Here is a 15,510-nt window from a genome sequence, read left to right on the forward strand (position 1 = left end):
TACAGGGTTGGTTACAAAGGGCACCCAGAGTCAGAGTGGGACTGGAGGGTGGTAGGGAGGGAATGGTCAAGAATAGTACAGATGGGCAATGTGAAGACATCTGGCTCCTTGGGAATAAAGGGAGTGGCATGTTATCACACAAAAAAAATCATAATGATTGAGGACATGTTTCACTTTACTACAGTGACAGATATACAGGTTGACGTTTATTGTTATGAGTCTTGTCCTGGAGGCAGAATTTAGTGATTTCCCTTTAGATAGGCCTACTGCAAAGTCAAAATTGGCTCTATTGTAAAAATGAATGAAAACAAAACATATACTTCTTGGTCTTAATTTAAGGTTAGGCGTTAGGGTTAGCAGTGTGGTTAAGAGTAGGTTTAGAAAAACTCTAAACTGCGACAGACACAGGAAGCAATCAGCTGCTCTGGGTTTGATTGCTCTGCCCTTAATGTCTAGAGATAGAGGACAAAGTACCCAACTCATGATTGGTAGTTCAAAGCAGAAATAATTAATTGCCAGTAACTAAAGTACTCATGTAGGACATTATTGAGTACTTTCATTGGAAGATTTACATCTCATTTCTGCACAAGTATTGCCAATTTAACAAGAGTGTCATCATGACCATCATTATACTGTTTAAGTCTGATCTAATAATGTCCAGAACCCTATTTGCTCTTGTTGACATTTTGTGAAATTCTTGCATCTATTTATATGAACAGATTGCACAGTAGGAGATTCTAATACAATTGTTAGATTAAAATATAATGGACAAAGAGTCAGCTGCACACTCCTTCCCCCCACCACCACCACCCTTCATTTGTTGGGGCATGGACTCTACAAGCTGTTGAAAGCATTCCACAGGGATGCTGGCCCATGTTGATTCCAATGCTTCCCGCAGTTGTGTCAAGTTGGCTGGATGTTTTATAGGTGGTGTACCGTTCTTGATGCTCACGGGAAACTGTTGAACATGGAAAAACCCAGTGGCGTGTCCTCACCTACCTTGTCTTTAATACCTGGTCAGTGCATTCAGTGCAGAAACCTGCTCCCAAGACCAATGAGAAGTTTCACAGTGCAGATACTCAAAGCCAGCAGCACCTGTTTGTGAGGGAAGAGACAAGTATTGAGATCCAGCGCACATAAAATTAGAGCAATAAAAAGGGCAAAACATATTGTACTAGTAGAAAATGTTCATCAAATAGATTAAAAGGGATACCAATAAAGAAGTTAAACACATTAAAATAATTGATAACAAGCACTCGACTACAAAACTATTTCTAGGCCTTTATTCTCAGGGCTTCATCGAGTTGTCATGATAGCCTATGGCATCCACTAGGTGTCAGTCAAAGATGGCTGCTCAATAGCACGTCTTCCATCATATCCATTAATTGGATAATTAATCCATAAAAACGTGCTAGTTTGCCTTAAAGAATGCGACCATCCAACAGCACATATTGCACATATAGTTTACCAACACGTTCAATGTCACAGATGCATCGAATTATTACAGATGGAATTCTGGTACTAGAATATTGTCAATATTATATGGTTGAAATGCAAGTGAAAAAGTATGGTAGCATTTATGCAATACTATAGGCTATGGACACACACATTTAAATATAATCAACCCACGGTATTCAACACGTTGTTTGCATTCTTTAGGCGAAGTTGATGTGACCTATTCAAAAGTGCACCCACAGATCTAGACATACAACCCCACCGAGGAAATCTTCAGGAATGTTCATAGGCGCACTACAACTACCGCAAGCAGTAAACTGCGCCGCACACAGAAACAGCATTGGATTGTGGGTAAAATAATATCTTGTGTTTCCTGAATTAGTTATGGCAACAGTAGCAGAAGGTTAACGTTTATAGAAATAACGTTTTTTTTTCTTCTTTAGTTTAGAAGTTCAATTATATGTCAATTCGCATGAGACCGCATCTTGTGTAGAACTACAGGTTGACAGCTTGAAAAGTTATAACGGTAGCCAGCAATGAGTTTGAACGAACACTCTTTGCAAGCTCTGTCATGGAGAAAACTTTACTTGAGTCGAGCAAAGCTGAAGGCTACGAGCAGAACTTCAGCTCTCCTGTCGGGTTTCGCGATGGTGAGTACTGGACTCAGAGTTTGGAGAGGATTCTGGCAACTTTGCCAAAATTGAGTTATATGACGCACAATTTCTTGACACATGACACCTACCGGCCTATTTGACTATCTAATAATGTAGCGTTCGTAACTGAGTGTGAAGGTAGTAATTACCAGTTGTAAATACCAATTCAAATGCTTTGAACTTGTTGAGAAACGCCGATTGGCTAATGTAATGGCCAACAAGCCGTGTCAACCATAAACTGAAAGTGGGCTCACAGCTATCATGTCTATAAACAAATTATAGTGTTCAAAAATCGAGGTCATTCCCTTAGTACGTGAAGTCAGAGGTCAGCATGTGGGAGAAGTCGGAGCTCAGGGATGATGTCTCATTCAAATCAACTGGGAACTTGGAATTCTCAGACTACAGTGCATTCAAGAAAAAGCAATTTGATGGATCATACAAGTCGGAAACTCAGGCATCTTTCTAGACCTGAATGATTTGATCTTGTTTTTAGCATTCAGGGCTTTAACCACCCGATTTGTCATGGCCATTATAAACTGGGTGGTTCGAGTGCTGAATGCTGATTGGCTAACAGCCGTGGTATATCAGACCGTATACAACGGGTATGACAACATTTATTTTTACTGCTCTAATTACATTGGCAACCAGTTTATAATAGTAATAAGGCACCTCGGGGGTGTGTGATATGTGGCCAATATACCACGACTAAGGGTTGTATCCAGATACTCCGCGTTGCATCATGCTTAAGAACAGACATGGTATATTTAAGCAATAAGGCACAAGGGTTGTGGTATATGGCCAATATACCACGGTTAAGGGCTGTTCTTATGTACGACGGGAAGCAGAGTGCCTGGATACAACCCTTAACAATGGCGTATTGGCCATAAATCACAAACCCCAGAGGTGCCTGTTGCTATTATAAACAGGATACCAACATAAATATAATAGTAAACAACTAGTTTTGCTTCATACCTGTGGTATATTTTCTGATTTACACATGGCTGGAATGTTGTTTCAGGATCCAGGACCCAAGCTACCTGGTTTATAATGCTGGATAAACCACAACTTTTTGATTGAAAATAACTGGTGGACAGATTTAACGATACAATTAAACATTTAAAATAAATCTGTATGAAACCGGATACATTGCAATTTGTGACGCATAGATTTGGGGCATAGTTGAATGCATTGAAATGTCTCTGCAAGTTTAAACCTCTATGCAAGGCCAGATACAAAGTAAGGATGCCATTAGTGAGTCAGAGTTCTATCTAAACCTTCACCTACCACAAATTAACTACAGAATATCCTACCGTACCATACAAGCCAATAACATTTAATCTGACAGTCACTCACCCAACAGACAGTTAGACCCAGTACAATTGTCACCTGGCCACAGGGGTTAGGCTACATCTTTCTGTACAGCCGGCACCCAACAGAGAAAAACATGGAATTGTCACTTGCAGTGGTTGAGCTATAAAATAGATAATTGTCTCTGTTCAAATTGTTCTGAATCAGATCCTGGTCGTTGCTCTCTCGGTCAGTGTTTCGTGTTAAAATGCCTCTCTGTATTTCAGGTGGCTATGGTGGAGGTGCAGCTGGAGCCAGATCATGTGTATCCCCCAGGGCTGCTGATAGCCTTCAGCGCCTGCACCACTGTCCTAGTGGCAGTGCACCTCTTCGCCCTGATGATCAGCACCTGTATCCTGCCAAACCTGGAGGCCGTCAGCAACGTTCACAACTTGAACTCGGTCAACGAGTCACCCCATGAGCGCATGCACCGCCACATTGAGCTGGCCTGGGCCTTCTCCACTGTTATTGGTACCCTGCTCTTCCTGACCGAGGTGGTTCTGCTGTGCTGGGTCAAGTTCCTGCCCCTCAGGCGCCCAACTGATAATGGCACCATCAGTTCTGGTGAGGCGGCAGCCATTGCCTCCACCTCCATCATGGTGCCATTTGGATTGGTGTTTATCGTCTTCGCTGTGCACTTCTACCGCTCTCTGGTCAGTCACAAAACTGATCGTCAGTTTCAGGAGCTGGAGGAGCTGTCCAATATCACCCGGCTGCAGAACCAGCTGGACCACAGGGCAGAGACGACCAGTCTGCAACCCTCCTCTGTCCACTTCCCCTAACGGGAATTAGACAGCTGTAAGAAATCTATAATGAAGCTTTTTTTTTTTTTTATCTATTTGCATGAGCACCATGAGAAAGGATACTTTATATAGTAATATATCATTTATACAGATGTTTTGTATTGGGATTTGGACTGCTCTAGGCCTTTTCTATTTGCTAAAATGGTTGTGGAAAGGTCAGGAGAATTTGCTTTGTATTGTTCATTCGATTGGACTCAAGCAACTTTTTTTATTTTATTACTTTGCTGCATGTCTATTGTCTTCCTTATGTGTTCAGAAACAGATCTGAATGTGAGTGTGAAATTTGTAGTTGAATATTTTTGGATATCTTCATTAAATAGATGATATTTGTATTTATATCACAAAGTTTTGTCTATGGCGGCTGGGGAACACTAAAAGTGTGGGATGAACATTTTGTGAAGTAGCTAGAATTATTAATTTACAAATGATAACCGGCCAATTTCCATGAAAGTGAAACTCCCCAGGAGAGTATAACATGTAATAACTGCTATAATAGTTATGGTGCAAGCGAAGTGCAGAATTTCAGATATTTTTTAGTCAGGTGACCTTAATCTGTCCATCAGGGTTGGAATATTTATATTTAAACTTTTTAAACTCAACATTATTGATAATTAAAGATATGCTCTGATGGTTTTTTGATAAGTTAATGCATTTTAAGCACACTCCTCATACTGTTGTTACATGATAGGTGAACTCTTATACTGTGGTTGTGAAAATATTAGGCTGAAATATTGTCCTCAACATAATGTACTTCCTTTTAACAATACTGTAAAGCACTGATTGTTTTGCATGTATGTGAAGTCACAAGTAGCTACTTCTAAATTCATTTAAATGGAGGCAAAACTTCAGATCTTTATCGTCAACCTTTGAATGTGATCCAAGTGCACATATTACTTTAATAAAATAATGGCATGATTATTTGTGTTTTTTTTTAAATTATTTTATGCGTCAGTATATTGGATGATGGTTGACGCCTTTTTTAAAACATCCCCTTTAAATGCCATTTGATGTTTTTAAGATGTTCTGTTTGAGGGCTTATTAAGCCCCACTTAATTATGTTTACTCTGACTATACTGCCTTGTGTCTGTTGCCAAATCCAAGGGGTTGAATAGTTTTATAGTCGTATACTGTAAATCTGTTACAATGTGCTGAGTCTCCCCAAAGGTAAGTGAATTGGATTGAGAAAACCTCTTTATTAGGCAATCATTAACATTTATGAAATACATTATACATATTTTGTATGTCATATCTGATTACATTCATTGTCATTAGATGGACTGGAGTCAAAGTGCAATTGTTATTATGCATAACAACCCTAGGCTTATGGAAGAATGAATTCTACAAGCTAATCCAGATTTATGTTGCTTCATTTAATCATGTTTTTTAAAAGTTTTCATTACATCAATGAGATGTACTATGTGAATTACTGTTTGAGTCAACCTTCTCTTTTGTATAAATTAAAAGATTTGGATACATCCAAATGAAAAATACAATGGAACCTTCAATTATTATACAATGGTACCTTCAACTTCTTCCTCATGCATCCTTAACTTTCTAAGACCAACTGTCCCCATTTGTGGTTCTATAACTTGAGGGCGTTGTTCATTTCTATTAAAGAAACATTTTGACAATATGTCAAGAATTAGCAGGAAGGAACAACAAAGGAAGTCAGTTAGCAGAAGGGTAAAATGCAGAAACAATATTATAAGAGGACTCGTAGGGAGAAGTAGTCTCATCATCTGTGTTTTCCCTGAGTAGGGCTAGAGTATTGTCTGTATCAGGAGCTCACGGTGGTGGATAGCATTATCTCTTGGGTCACAGAAGGGCACAGAATCCGTTCCTCTTTGCCTTTATGGATTTCCTTGTTTGCTGCAAGGGCTTGTTTGGTAGCCTCTCTGAATATGTCCTCCACGTTCTCCTTGTATTTGGCTGAACACTCCAAGTAGAGCTCAGCTTTGATCTTCCTTTTGGTCTCTTCACCCTGCTCAGATTATGAAAAAAGTTGTGATATTCCTAATTGAGAGGCCAAAAAAACATAAACCTTGTCCTACTACTCTGAGGTAACTCTTCCTGTTGGGTGTTTTTAGAAAAAAAAAACCTGAAGGCACAGTGATGCAGAAACATTGGTGTTTTTTGAACCAGTAAATAACAGGGAGGTTATAATAATGGAGTCTGCAACTCTCTGTTTTTATAGCTTACAGTTTATTCTCTGTTAGTCAGCACCTCTACACTAAATAATGTTCTCTGGGTGTGCGCCAGCTCATGCTGTTTATAAGAAAAATATTGTAAGACAAAAGTTCCCTCTCTGACATGAACTAGTTCTGTTGTCAAAAAGCAATTGGCAGATATATAAATTAAGTCCATTAGAAATTGAATTACGACTCACAAATGTGGGGATTCGCCTTGTAATTACTCTCACAAACATAACATCATCAATGCTCTTGATGTTTTTGTTCAAACACTTCTGATCAGTCTCCCATTCCAATCGCACAACCCTAATTCAACCACTTGTATTGCATTTTCAATAAACCCAATACTAATTACTTATTATTATGTAAGTGGCATGGCAAATGTACATTCAATGTATATAAGTTATACATACATAATGTATGGCTATGTATGAAATCTACCTGGATGTATGTGATGGGGTTTTGGCCTGAGGACCACAGTTTCCTTGCCAAGGCCTTTGTCTTTCCGCAGATCTGTTTTGCATCCTACCAGGATAATGGGCACACCATGGCAGAAGTGATGCACCTCGGGGTACCACTGAAATATATGTAAACAGAGTTAGATATTATAAACATTCTACGTCATGCATTCTTGTGAGAGTGACTGCATCTACTGTGCAAAAAGAATTCACCATGAACCTGATAAATACTTGCTTGAGCAAGTATTCAAATATATTTCTGGTACTGACATATCTTCATATACATACTTGTATATCATATTCATGTATGATACTGACATCTTCAGCGACATTCATTCTGTTGTAAATGTCATAAAACTTTATATGGCATGTATGTTAATAAGGTTTCTTCCTCGTTCTGGGGATTTAAACCGACAAACAAGCAGTAAAGTATGAAGAGAAGACAGTGCAGTACCTTTATTAGGACATTGTCATAACTTGAGGGGCAAATTACATCATAGCAGATCAATACCAGGTTGGCATTCGGATAGGACACGGGCCGTAATCGGTCATAGTCCTCTCGACCTGAAATACACAGAAACAGATGGATGTGCATTTTTAGTCTGCCATGAAGTCCTGTATTTATTTATTTTTATTTCAGATATGATAGCTAAAAAGGTTGAAATTAACTTTGCTCTTTTCGTCATTTTCTGTGGATATATACATATTATTTTTGTCACATACAGTCAAGCACTTCTCACTATAATTTGCTTACATGCAGAGTAAAAATAGTGCTGAAAAACGAATAAAAATAGATAGACACTTTTCACTTAATTAAAGCAAGTGTAAAAAGAGAAGAGAAGCAGCCAGATGATGAGCTGGCTTTGTCAATTGTCTTACCTCTGGAAAGTCTTTTTTTAGTGTAAACCATGAGGAGGGAGGTTTTCCCACATCCACCATCACCTACTATCACAACCTTCAACTACTCTCGCCGCCTGGTATGCCCACTGCTCATGCCTGACACGTTCTGTGGCATGCCTCTTTCTGAGAGCTAGATGAAAATGTGGCAAAGAGCCTCCTCTTGTTGAAGAAGATTTGGAGATCTGGATAATGGCCGCAGACACTTGAGATAAGAATAAATGACAACAAACCCTGAGTGAGAAAACTAGCTTAACGTTGTGTGAATAGCTCCTCTTGGTTGAGTACTTACCCCTCCCACGACAGAAAAGTAGGACCTCCCCTTTTCTCTGCCCCACCCCACCCATTTATTAATGAATGGGCACATCACCAATGCCTTATCCAGGAATAGGGTTGGGTAGGTTACTTTCTAAATGTAATCCGTTACAGTTACTAGTTACCTGTCCATAATTTTTATCAGTAACGTAACTTTTGGATTACCCAAACTCAGTAATGTAATCTGATTGCATTCAGTTACTTTTCGATTGCTTTCCCCTTAAGAGGCATTAGAAGAAGACCAAATGTATTACCAATTGAACGACATCTATTGCAGGATAAATCAATGTTAAAGATTACATAGCTGGCCATATATGGATATTACATTTTACTTAATGGGTTGGTTATGTAGGCTTTTTCTAACCCATCACTTTCTACTACATATAATAATACAATTATATCTTTACATTAAAAATAATTCCAGTCACTCTGTTTTGGTAAAAAGCTGAGGGATGTGTCTGGAGAAGTTAACCACTCTCAATGTCACACCCTAATCTGTTTCACCTGTCTTTGTGATTGTCTCCACCTCACTCCAGGTGTCACCCATCTTCCCCATTATCTCCAGTGTATTAATACCTGTGTTCTCTGTTTGTCTGTTGCCAGTTTGTTTTGTTTCATCAAGCCTACCAGCGTTTTTCCCTCTGCTCCTGTCTCTCGATTGTTCCAGTTTCCTAGTTTTCCCAGTGTTGACCATTCTGCCTGCCCTGACCCTGCCTGCCGTCCTTTACCTTTGCCCCACCTATCTGGATTACTGACCTCTGCCTGCCCTGACCCTGGCCCTGTCTGCAGTCCTGTACCTTTGCCACACCTATCTGGATTACTAACCTCTGCCTGCCCGGACCCTGACCCTGCTTGCCGTCCTGTACCTTTGCCCCACCTATCTGGATTACAGACCTCTGCTTGCCCTTGACCTGTTTCTTGCCTCCCGCTGTTCAATTAATAAACTGTTGTTCCTTCGATGTTGTGGGTCTTACATGAGGCGTGATAGTACGAACTGGCCATGACTGAGCAGTGGACTCTGACCAGCTGCGCAACACCATCTCCAAAGGAGCCACCATTGGTAGGCATGAGGAATTGCTTCGTGGCCTATTGGAGGGGGTCCACACCTTTGCCGAACACCATGACCGGGCGTTGGACATCTTGCTGGAGCAATTCCGCTGGTTGGCTGGGAGGCAGCCTACTGTGATGGTAACCTCACAGCCCCTCAGTAGCTCGGCTGTTAGCAGCGCCGCCTCACCGGCCCCTCCGCTTTCCCGGGAGCCCCGCTTACCTCCCCGGAATGCTTCAATGGAGAGCCGGGCACCTGTCGGGCATTTCTAGCTCAGTGTGGCCTCATCTTCGAGATTCAGCCCACCTCCTTCCCCTCGGACCGCTCTAAGATAGCGTACCTTATCACGCTGATGTCCGAGAGGGCGCTCGCCTGAGCTACAGCTGTATGGGAGCAATAGCCGGCCATATGCGTAAGTCTGGGGGAGTTCGTGGGAGAGGTTAAGAAGGTGTTTGAAGCCCCATTTTCTCGAAGAGAGGCTGCCCGGAAGCTACTCCAGCTTCGGCAGGACTCCCGAAGTGTGGCAGACTATGCAATGGATTTCCGCACGTTGGCTGCTGAGTGCCTGGAACCAGGAAGCGCTGTTCGACATGTTTCTACATGGAGTCTCGGAGGAGGTCAAGGGTGATCTTGCAGCCCGGGAATTACCAATGGATATTGATTCCCTCATCACCTTGACCATCAGGATCTATGGGCGACTACGGGAACAACGGAGAGAGAGGAGATTAGATTTGGCTCGCCCGTACAAGGATTCCACCTCGCCTCCGAAGCCTCCCAGAAGTCCCCGACGGCCCCATTGCGGAAAGAACCAGAGGCTACCAGAGGTTCCCCGAGAGTCGCCGAAGACAGCCGAGTCACCGTTTCACGAGCCTATGCAACTAGGCAGAGCTGGGTTGTTTCCAGCAGAACAGCTACACAGGCTCAACACTAAGAGTTGCCTGAATTGCGGCACTCGTGGTCATTTTGTGTCCTCTTGTTCGTTAAAAGACCAGGCTCAGCTTTAGGAGCGAGTACTCTGGTGGGCCATATTGAGAACTTTTCTGCTTCCCTTAATCGCACTCCATTTCATTCCATTCTGCTCTGGGGAAACCAGTCGAAATCTCTCCGGGTCCTCGTCGACACTGGGGCCGATGAGAGCTTTTTGTACACTACCCTGGCGTCCGAGCTGGATATCCCCACTCAGCCCCTCTCCATTCCCATGGACGTTAGAGCGCTGGATGGGTGCTCTATTGGTCGGGTCACCCACAATACCACTCCCATCAACCTACGACTGTCAGGGAACCACAGCAAGACTATTACATTTCTGCTCATTAAGACTCCTCAGATTTCTGTGGTATTGGGATTCTCCTGGCTCCAGCGACTTAATCCTCTCATTAACTGGTCTACTGGGGCCATCATAGGCTGGAACCCGTTCTGCCACGCCCATTGCCTGAAGTCAGCATAACCTGCCCCGGGACGTCTTCCTGGGGGCTCGGAAGTTGCCCCGGGCAACCACAATTCCCGTGGAGTACCAGGACCTTCAGGAGGTGTTTAACAAGGCCCGGGCCACTTCGCTTCCACCGCACAGACCATATGACTGCGGGATTGACCTTCTGCCCAGCTCTACTCCGCCCCGGGGATGACTATACTCTCTATCGCGACCAGAGACCAAGGCTATGGAGACCTACATTGGGTACTCCCTAGCTGCAGGATTTATCCGTCCTTCTTCCTCTCTGCCGGCGCAGGGCTCTTCTGTGTGGAGAAGAAGCACAAGACCCTGTGCCTGTGCATCGACTGCTGGGGACTCAATGACATAATGGTGAAGAACCGCTACCTGCTACCACTCATCTCCTCGGCCTTCGAGCCGCTCCAGGGGGCCAACATGTTTTCCAAGCTAGATCTACGGAACTCCTAACACCTGCTGCCGATAGGAGAGGGGGATGAGTGGAAGACCGCATTCAACACGACCAGCGGCGACTACGGGTATTTTTGCCATGCCATTTGGCCTTACCAACGCCCCTGCTGTGTTCCAGTCTCTGGAAAGTGATGTTCTCTGCGACATGTTGAACCAGTTCGTCTTCGTCTACATTGATGACATCCTCGTCTTTTCCGTCTCCCACAAAAAACACGTGCTCCACGTTCGACAGGTTCTTCAACGCCTCCTGGAGAATAATTTGTTTGTAAAAGCAGAGAAGTGTGAGTTTCATCGCTCCACCATCCCCTTTCTGGGTTACATCATCTCTGCTGGGAGTGGCCAAATGGATCCCTGGAAGGTGAGAAAGGTGGTGGATTGGCCCCAGTCTACGTCCAAGGCGCAGCTGCAACATTTCTCCAAGTTCTCCAACTTGTATCACCACTTTATCTGGGATTACAGCACACTTGCTTCCCCCTGTCAGCACTCACCTCTCCCAAGGTTCCGTTCACGTGGTCCCCTGCTGCTGACCGGGAGTTCTGGGACCTCAAACATTGCTTCGCCACTGCTCCCATCTTGGTTCATCCTGACCATTCCCGTCAGTTTGTGGTGGAGGCAGATGCTTCTGATGTAGGAGTGGGGGCGGTCCTGTCCCAGCGTTCTACCCTGGACCTTAAGCTACAGTGGCTTGCGAAAGTATTCACCCCCCTTGGCATTTTTTTGTGGGGTTTGTATCATTTGATATACACAACATGCCTACCATTTTGAAGATGCAAAAATATTTTTTATTGTGAAACAAACAAGAAATAAGACAAAAAAAACAGAATACTTGAGCATGCATATCTATTCAAATGTTAGTCTCATCTGACCAGAATACTTTCTTCCATATGTTTGAGGAGTCTCCCACATGCCTTTTGGCGAACACCAAACATGTTTGATAATTTTTTTCTGGCCACTCTTCATGTGTATAAAATCAAACCCATGTCTCACAGCCCTTTGTCTCCTGTTTCCAGACCCACCTCTCTTCCCCGGCTCATCGATGGGCAACCGGCGTATACGGTGAGGCGTCTCCTGAAGGTTCGACCTCGGGGCAGGGCATTCCAGTACCTGGTTGACTGGGATTAGTTATGGCCCGGAGGAGAGGTGCTGGGTCCCCGCTAGGGACAACCTGGACCCATACCTCATCTCTGAGTTCCAATGCAGGCACCCTGGTCAGCCAGGTGTGCGCCCAGGTAGGATGCCAGGTGGTGTACCTAGAGGGGAGGGTACTGTCACACCCTGATCTGTTTCACCTGTCTTTGCGATTGTCTCCATCTCCCTCCAGGTGCCGCTCATCTTCCCCATTATCCCCAGTGTTTTTATACCTGTGTTCTCTGTTTGTCTGTTGCCAATTAGTTTTGTTTTGTCAAGCCTACCAGCATTTTTCCCTCTGCTCCTGTCTCTCAATTGTTCCAGTTTCCTTGTTTTCCCGGTGTTGACCATTCTGCCTGCCCTGAACCTGAACCTGAGCCTGCCTGCCGTCCTGTACCTTGTTCCACCTATCTGGATTACTGCCATCTGCCTGCCCTTGACCTGTCTGTTGCCTGCCTCTGTTCGATTAATAAACTGTTGTTCCTTCGAAGTTGTCTGCATCCGGGTCTTACCTGACGCGTGATACTCAGATTAATAGACAGAGTTATGGATGCAAGGACTGACCATCCATGATATCAAAATGATTGTTTTAACCATGTTATGAGGATATACAGTGTTTGTTTACATTGACAATGTTTACAAACATTGGAGAAAAATAAGCTTGTCTTCGATGGGGTCTCATGGAGTGTGACAGTTGAACTAAGCTCATGAGGCATTTATATACTTCAAGAATCAATGGATATATGGATGTCGCAACTACAGACTTAAGTATATCAAAAGTGTGTGAGTTTTTCCATTAGACCTTGGATTTTTTTATAAGCATGAATTAGATTGAACAATAAAAGCCCCACTTTTATTCCACAGGCTGGGATCCGCACGACGTGGCTGTTGCAAGAATGCATTTTCACTGGCTGTCTGTCATGTACTGTCATGTTGTGTCTTGTCTCTGTCCTTTCCCTTCACCCTGTCTCCCTCTGCTGGTCGTTATTAGGTTACCTTTTCTCCCCCGCTTTCCCCCAGCTGTTCCTTGTCTCCTCCTAACTACCCATTCACCCCGTTTCCCACCTGTTCCCTTTTTCCCTCTGATTAGGTCCCTATATCTCTCTCTGTTTCTGCTCCTGTCTTTGTCGGATTCTTGTTTGTTGTGTTTCATGCCTGAACCAGACTGTCGTCATGTTTGCTGTAACCTTGTCTTGTCCTGTCGGAATCTGCCGGTCCGTCTGAGCCTACCTATGTTTGGTAATTAAAGAAGCTCTGTTTAAGTTAATTCGCTTTTGGGTCCTCATTCACGCACCGTAACAGAAGAATCCGACCAAGAATGGACCCAGCGACTTCGGATCCTCTCCACTCAGCCGTCGGGATCCAGGGAGCGATGCTAGGCAGACACGAGCAGGAAGTGTCTGCTGCTCGACATGCCGTTGAGACCCTGGCCACCCAAGTCTCCAACCTCACAGAACAGGTTCACCATCTCCGCCTCGATCCACCGGCCACTTCCAGGGCTTTCGAATCTCCGGAGCCCAGAATCAATAACCCGCCGTGTTACTCTGGGGAGCCCACTGAATGCCGCTCGTTCCTCACCCAGTGTGATATTGTGTTTTCTCTCCAGCCCAACACTTACTCCAGGAGCACTGCTCGTGTCGCCTACGTCATATCTCTCCTTATTGGACGGGCTCGTGAGTGGGGCACGGCAATCTGGGAGGCAAGGGCTGAGTGTACTAACCAGTATCAGGACTTTAAGGAGGAGATGATACGGGTTTTTGATCGATCTGTTTTTGGGGAGGAGGCTTCCAGGGCCCTGTCTTCCCTATGTCAAGGCAATCGATCCATAACAGACTACTCTATTGAGTTTCGCACTCTTGCTGTCTCCAGTGGCTGGAACGAGCCGGCCTTGCTCGCTCGTCTTCTGGAGGGTCTCCGCGCAGAGGTAAAGGATGAGATTCTCTCCCGGGAGGTTCCTTCCAGCGTGGATTCCTTGATTGAACTCGCTATTCGCATTGAGCGACGGGTTGATCTTCGTCACCGAGCTCGTGGAAAGGAGCTTGCGCTCTCCGTCGCCCCCCTCTCCGCATCACTACCATCTTCCTCTGCCGGCTCGGGTGCTGAGCCCATGCAGCTGGGAGGTATCCGCATCTCGACTAAGGAGAGGGAACGGAGAATCACCAACCGCCTCTGTCTCTATTGCGGTTCCGCTGGTCATTTTGTCACTTCATGTCCAGTAAAAGGCCAGAGCTCGTCAGTAAGCGGAGGGCTACTGGTGAGCGCTACTACTCCTGTCTCTCCTTCAAGATCCTGCACTACCTTGTCGGTCCATCTACGCTGGACCGGTTCGTCAGCTTCCTGCAGTGCCTTAATAGACTCTGGGGCGGAGGGCTGTTTTATGGACGAGACCTGGGCTCGGGAACATGACATTCCTCTCAGACAGTTAAAGGAGCCCACGGCCTTGTTCGCCCTGGATGGTAGTCCTCTCCCCAGGATTCAGCGTGAGACGCTACCTTTAACCCTCACTGTTTCTGGTAATCATAGTGAAACCATTTCTTTTTTAATTTTTCGTTCACCTTTTACACCTGTTGTTTTGGGCCATCCCTGGCTAGTTTGTCATAATCCTTCCATTAATTGGTCTAGTAATTCTATCCTCTCCTGGAACGTCTCTTGTCATGTGAAATGTTTAATGTCTGCTATCCCTCCTGTTTCCTCTGTCTCTTCTTCACAGGAGGAGCCTGGTGATTTGACAGGGGTGCCGGAGGAATATCACGATCTGCGCACGGTGTTCAGTCGGTCCAGGGCCACCTCTCTTCCTCCACACCGGTCGTATGATTGTAGTATTGATCTCCTTCCGGGAACCACCCCCCCCCGGGGTAGACTATACTCTCTGTCGGCTCCCGAACGTAAGGCTCTCGAAGATTATTTGTCTGTAGCTCTTGACGCCGGTACCATAGTCCCCTCCTCCTCTCCCGCCGGAGCGGGGGTTTTTTTTGTCAAGAAGAAGGACGGGTCTCTGCGCCCCTGCATAGATTATCGAGGGCTGAATGACATAACAGTGAAGAATCGTTATCCGCTTCCTCTTATGTCTTCAGCCTTCGAGATCCTGCAAGGAGCCAGGTTTTTTACTAAGTTGGACCTTCGTAACGCTTACCATCTCGTGCGCATCAGGGAGGGGGACGAGTGGAAGACGGCGTTTAACACTCCGTTAGGGCACTTTGAATACCGGGTTCTTCCTTTCGGCCTCGCTAACGCTCCAGCTGTCTTTCAGGCATTAGTCAATGATGTCCTGAGAGACATGCTGAACATCTTTGTTTTCGTTTACCTTGACGATATCCTGATTT

General features: G+C 44.7%; 1 protein-coding gene and 2 long non-coding RNA genes across 3 annotated transcripts; 1 reads left to right on the plus strand and 2 right to left on the minus strand.

Annotated features, from left to right (window-relative positions):
* Positions 1–3: 3 nt before the first annotated feature.
* Positions 4–1,737, minus strand: LOC149982810 (uncharacterized). The gene is made up of 3 exons (XR_016496571.1): positions 1,630–1,737; positions 1,000–1,095; positions 4–107 (listed from the first exon to the last, which is right to left on the minus strand). It is a non-coding gene; the product is annotated as an uncharacterized LOC149982810 (long non-coding RNA).
* A 5-nt stretch (positions 1,738–1,742) lies between these two features.
* On the plus strand, positions 1,743–5,746 carry LOC110525563 (calcium release-activated calcium channel protein 1). The gene is made up of 2 exons (XM_021605779.3): positions 1,743–2,105; positions 3,683–5,746. Exons 1-2 carry the CDS (start codon positions 1,992–1,994, stop codon positions 4,235–4,237), a joined length of 669 nt encoding a protein of 222 aa, XP_021461454.1. The 5' UTR covers positions 1,743–1,991; the 3' UTR covers positions 4,238–5,746.
* LOC110525564 (uncharacterized) lies at positions 5,432–8,096 on the minus strand. Its single transcript, XR_016496570.1, has 4 exons — positions 7,785–8,096; positions 7,360–7,469; positions 6,889–7,024; positions 5,432–6,239 (listed from the first exon to the last, which is right to left on the minus strand). It is a non-coding gene; the product is annotated as an uncharacterized LOC110525564 (long non-coding RNA).
* Positions 8,097–15,510: the final 7,414 nt, after the last annotated feature.

Source organism: Oncorhynchus mykiss, chromosome 6, assembly GCF_057628025.1.
Source record: "Oncorhynchus mykiss isolate SJ-2025 chromosome 6, ASM5762802v1, whole genome shotgun sequence".
In the NCBI taxonomy this organism is placed as follows: Eukaryota; Metazoa; Chordata; class Actinopteri; order Salmoniformes; family Salmonidae; genus Oncorhynchus; species Oncorhynchus mykiss.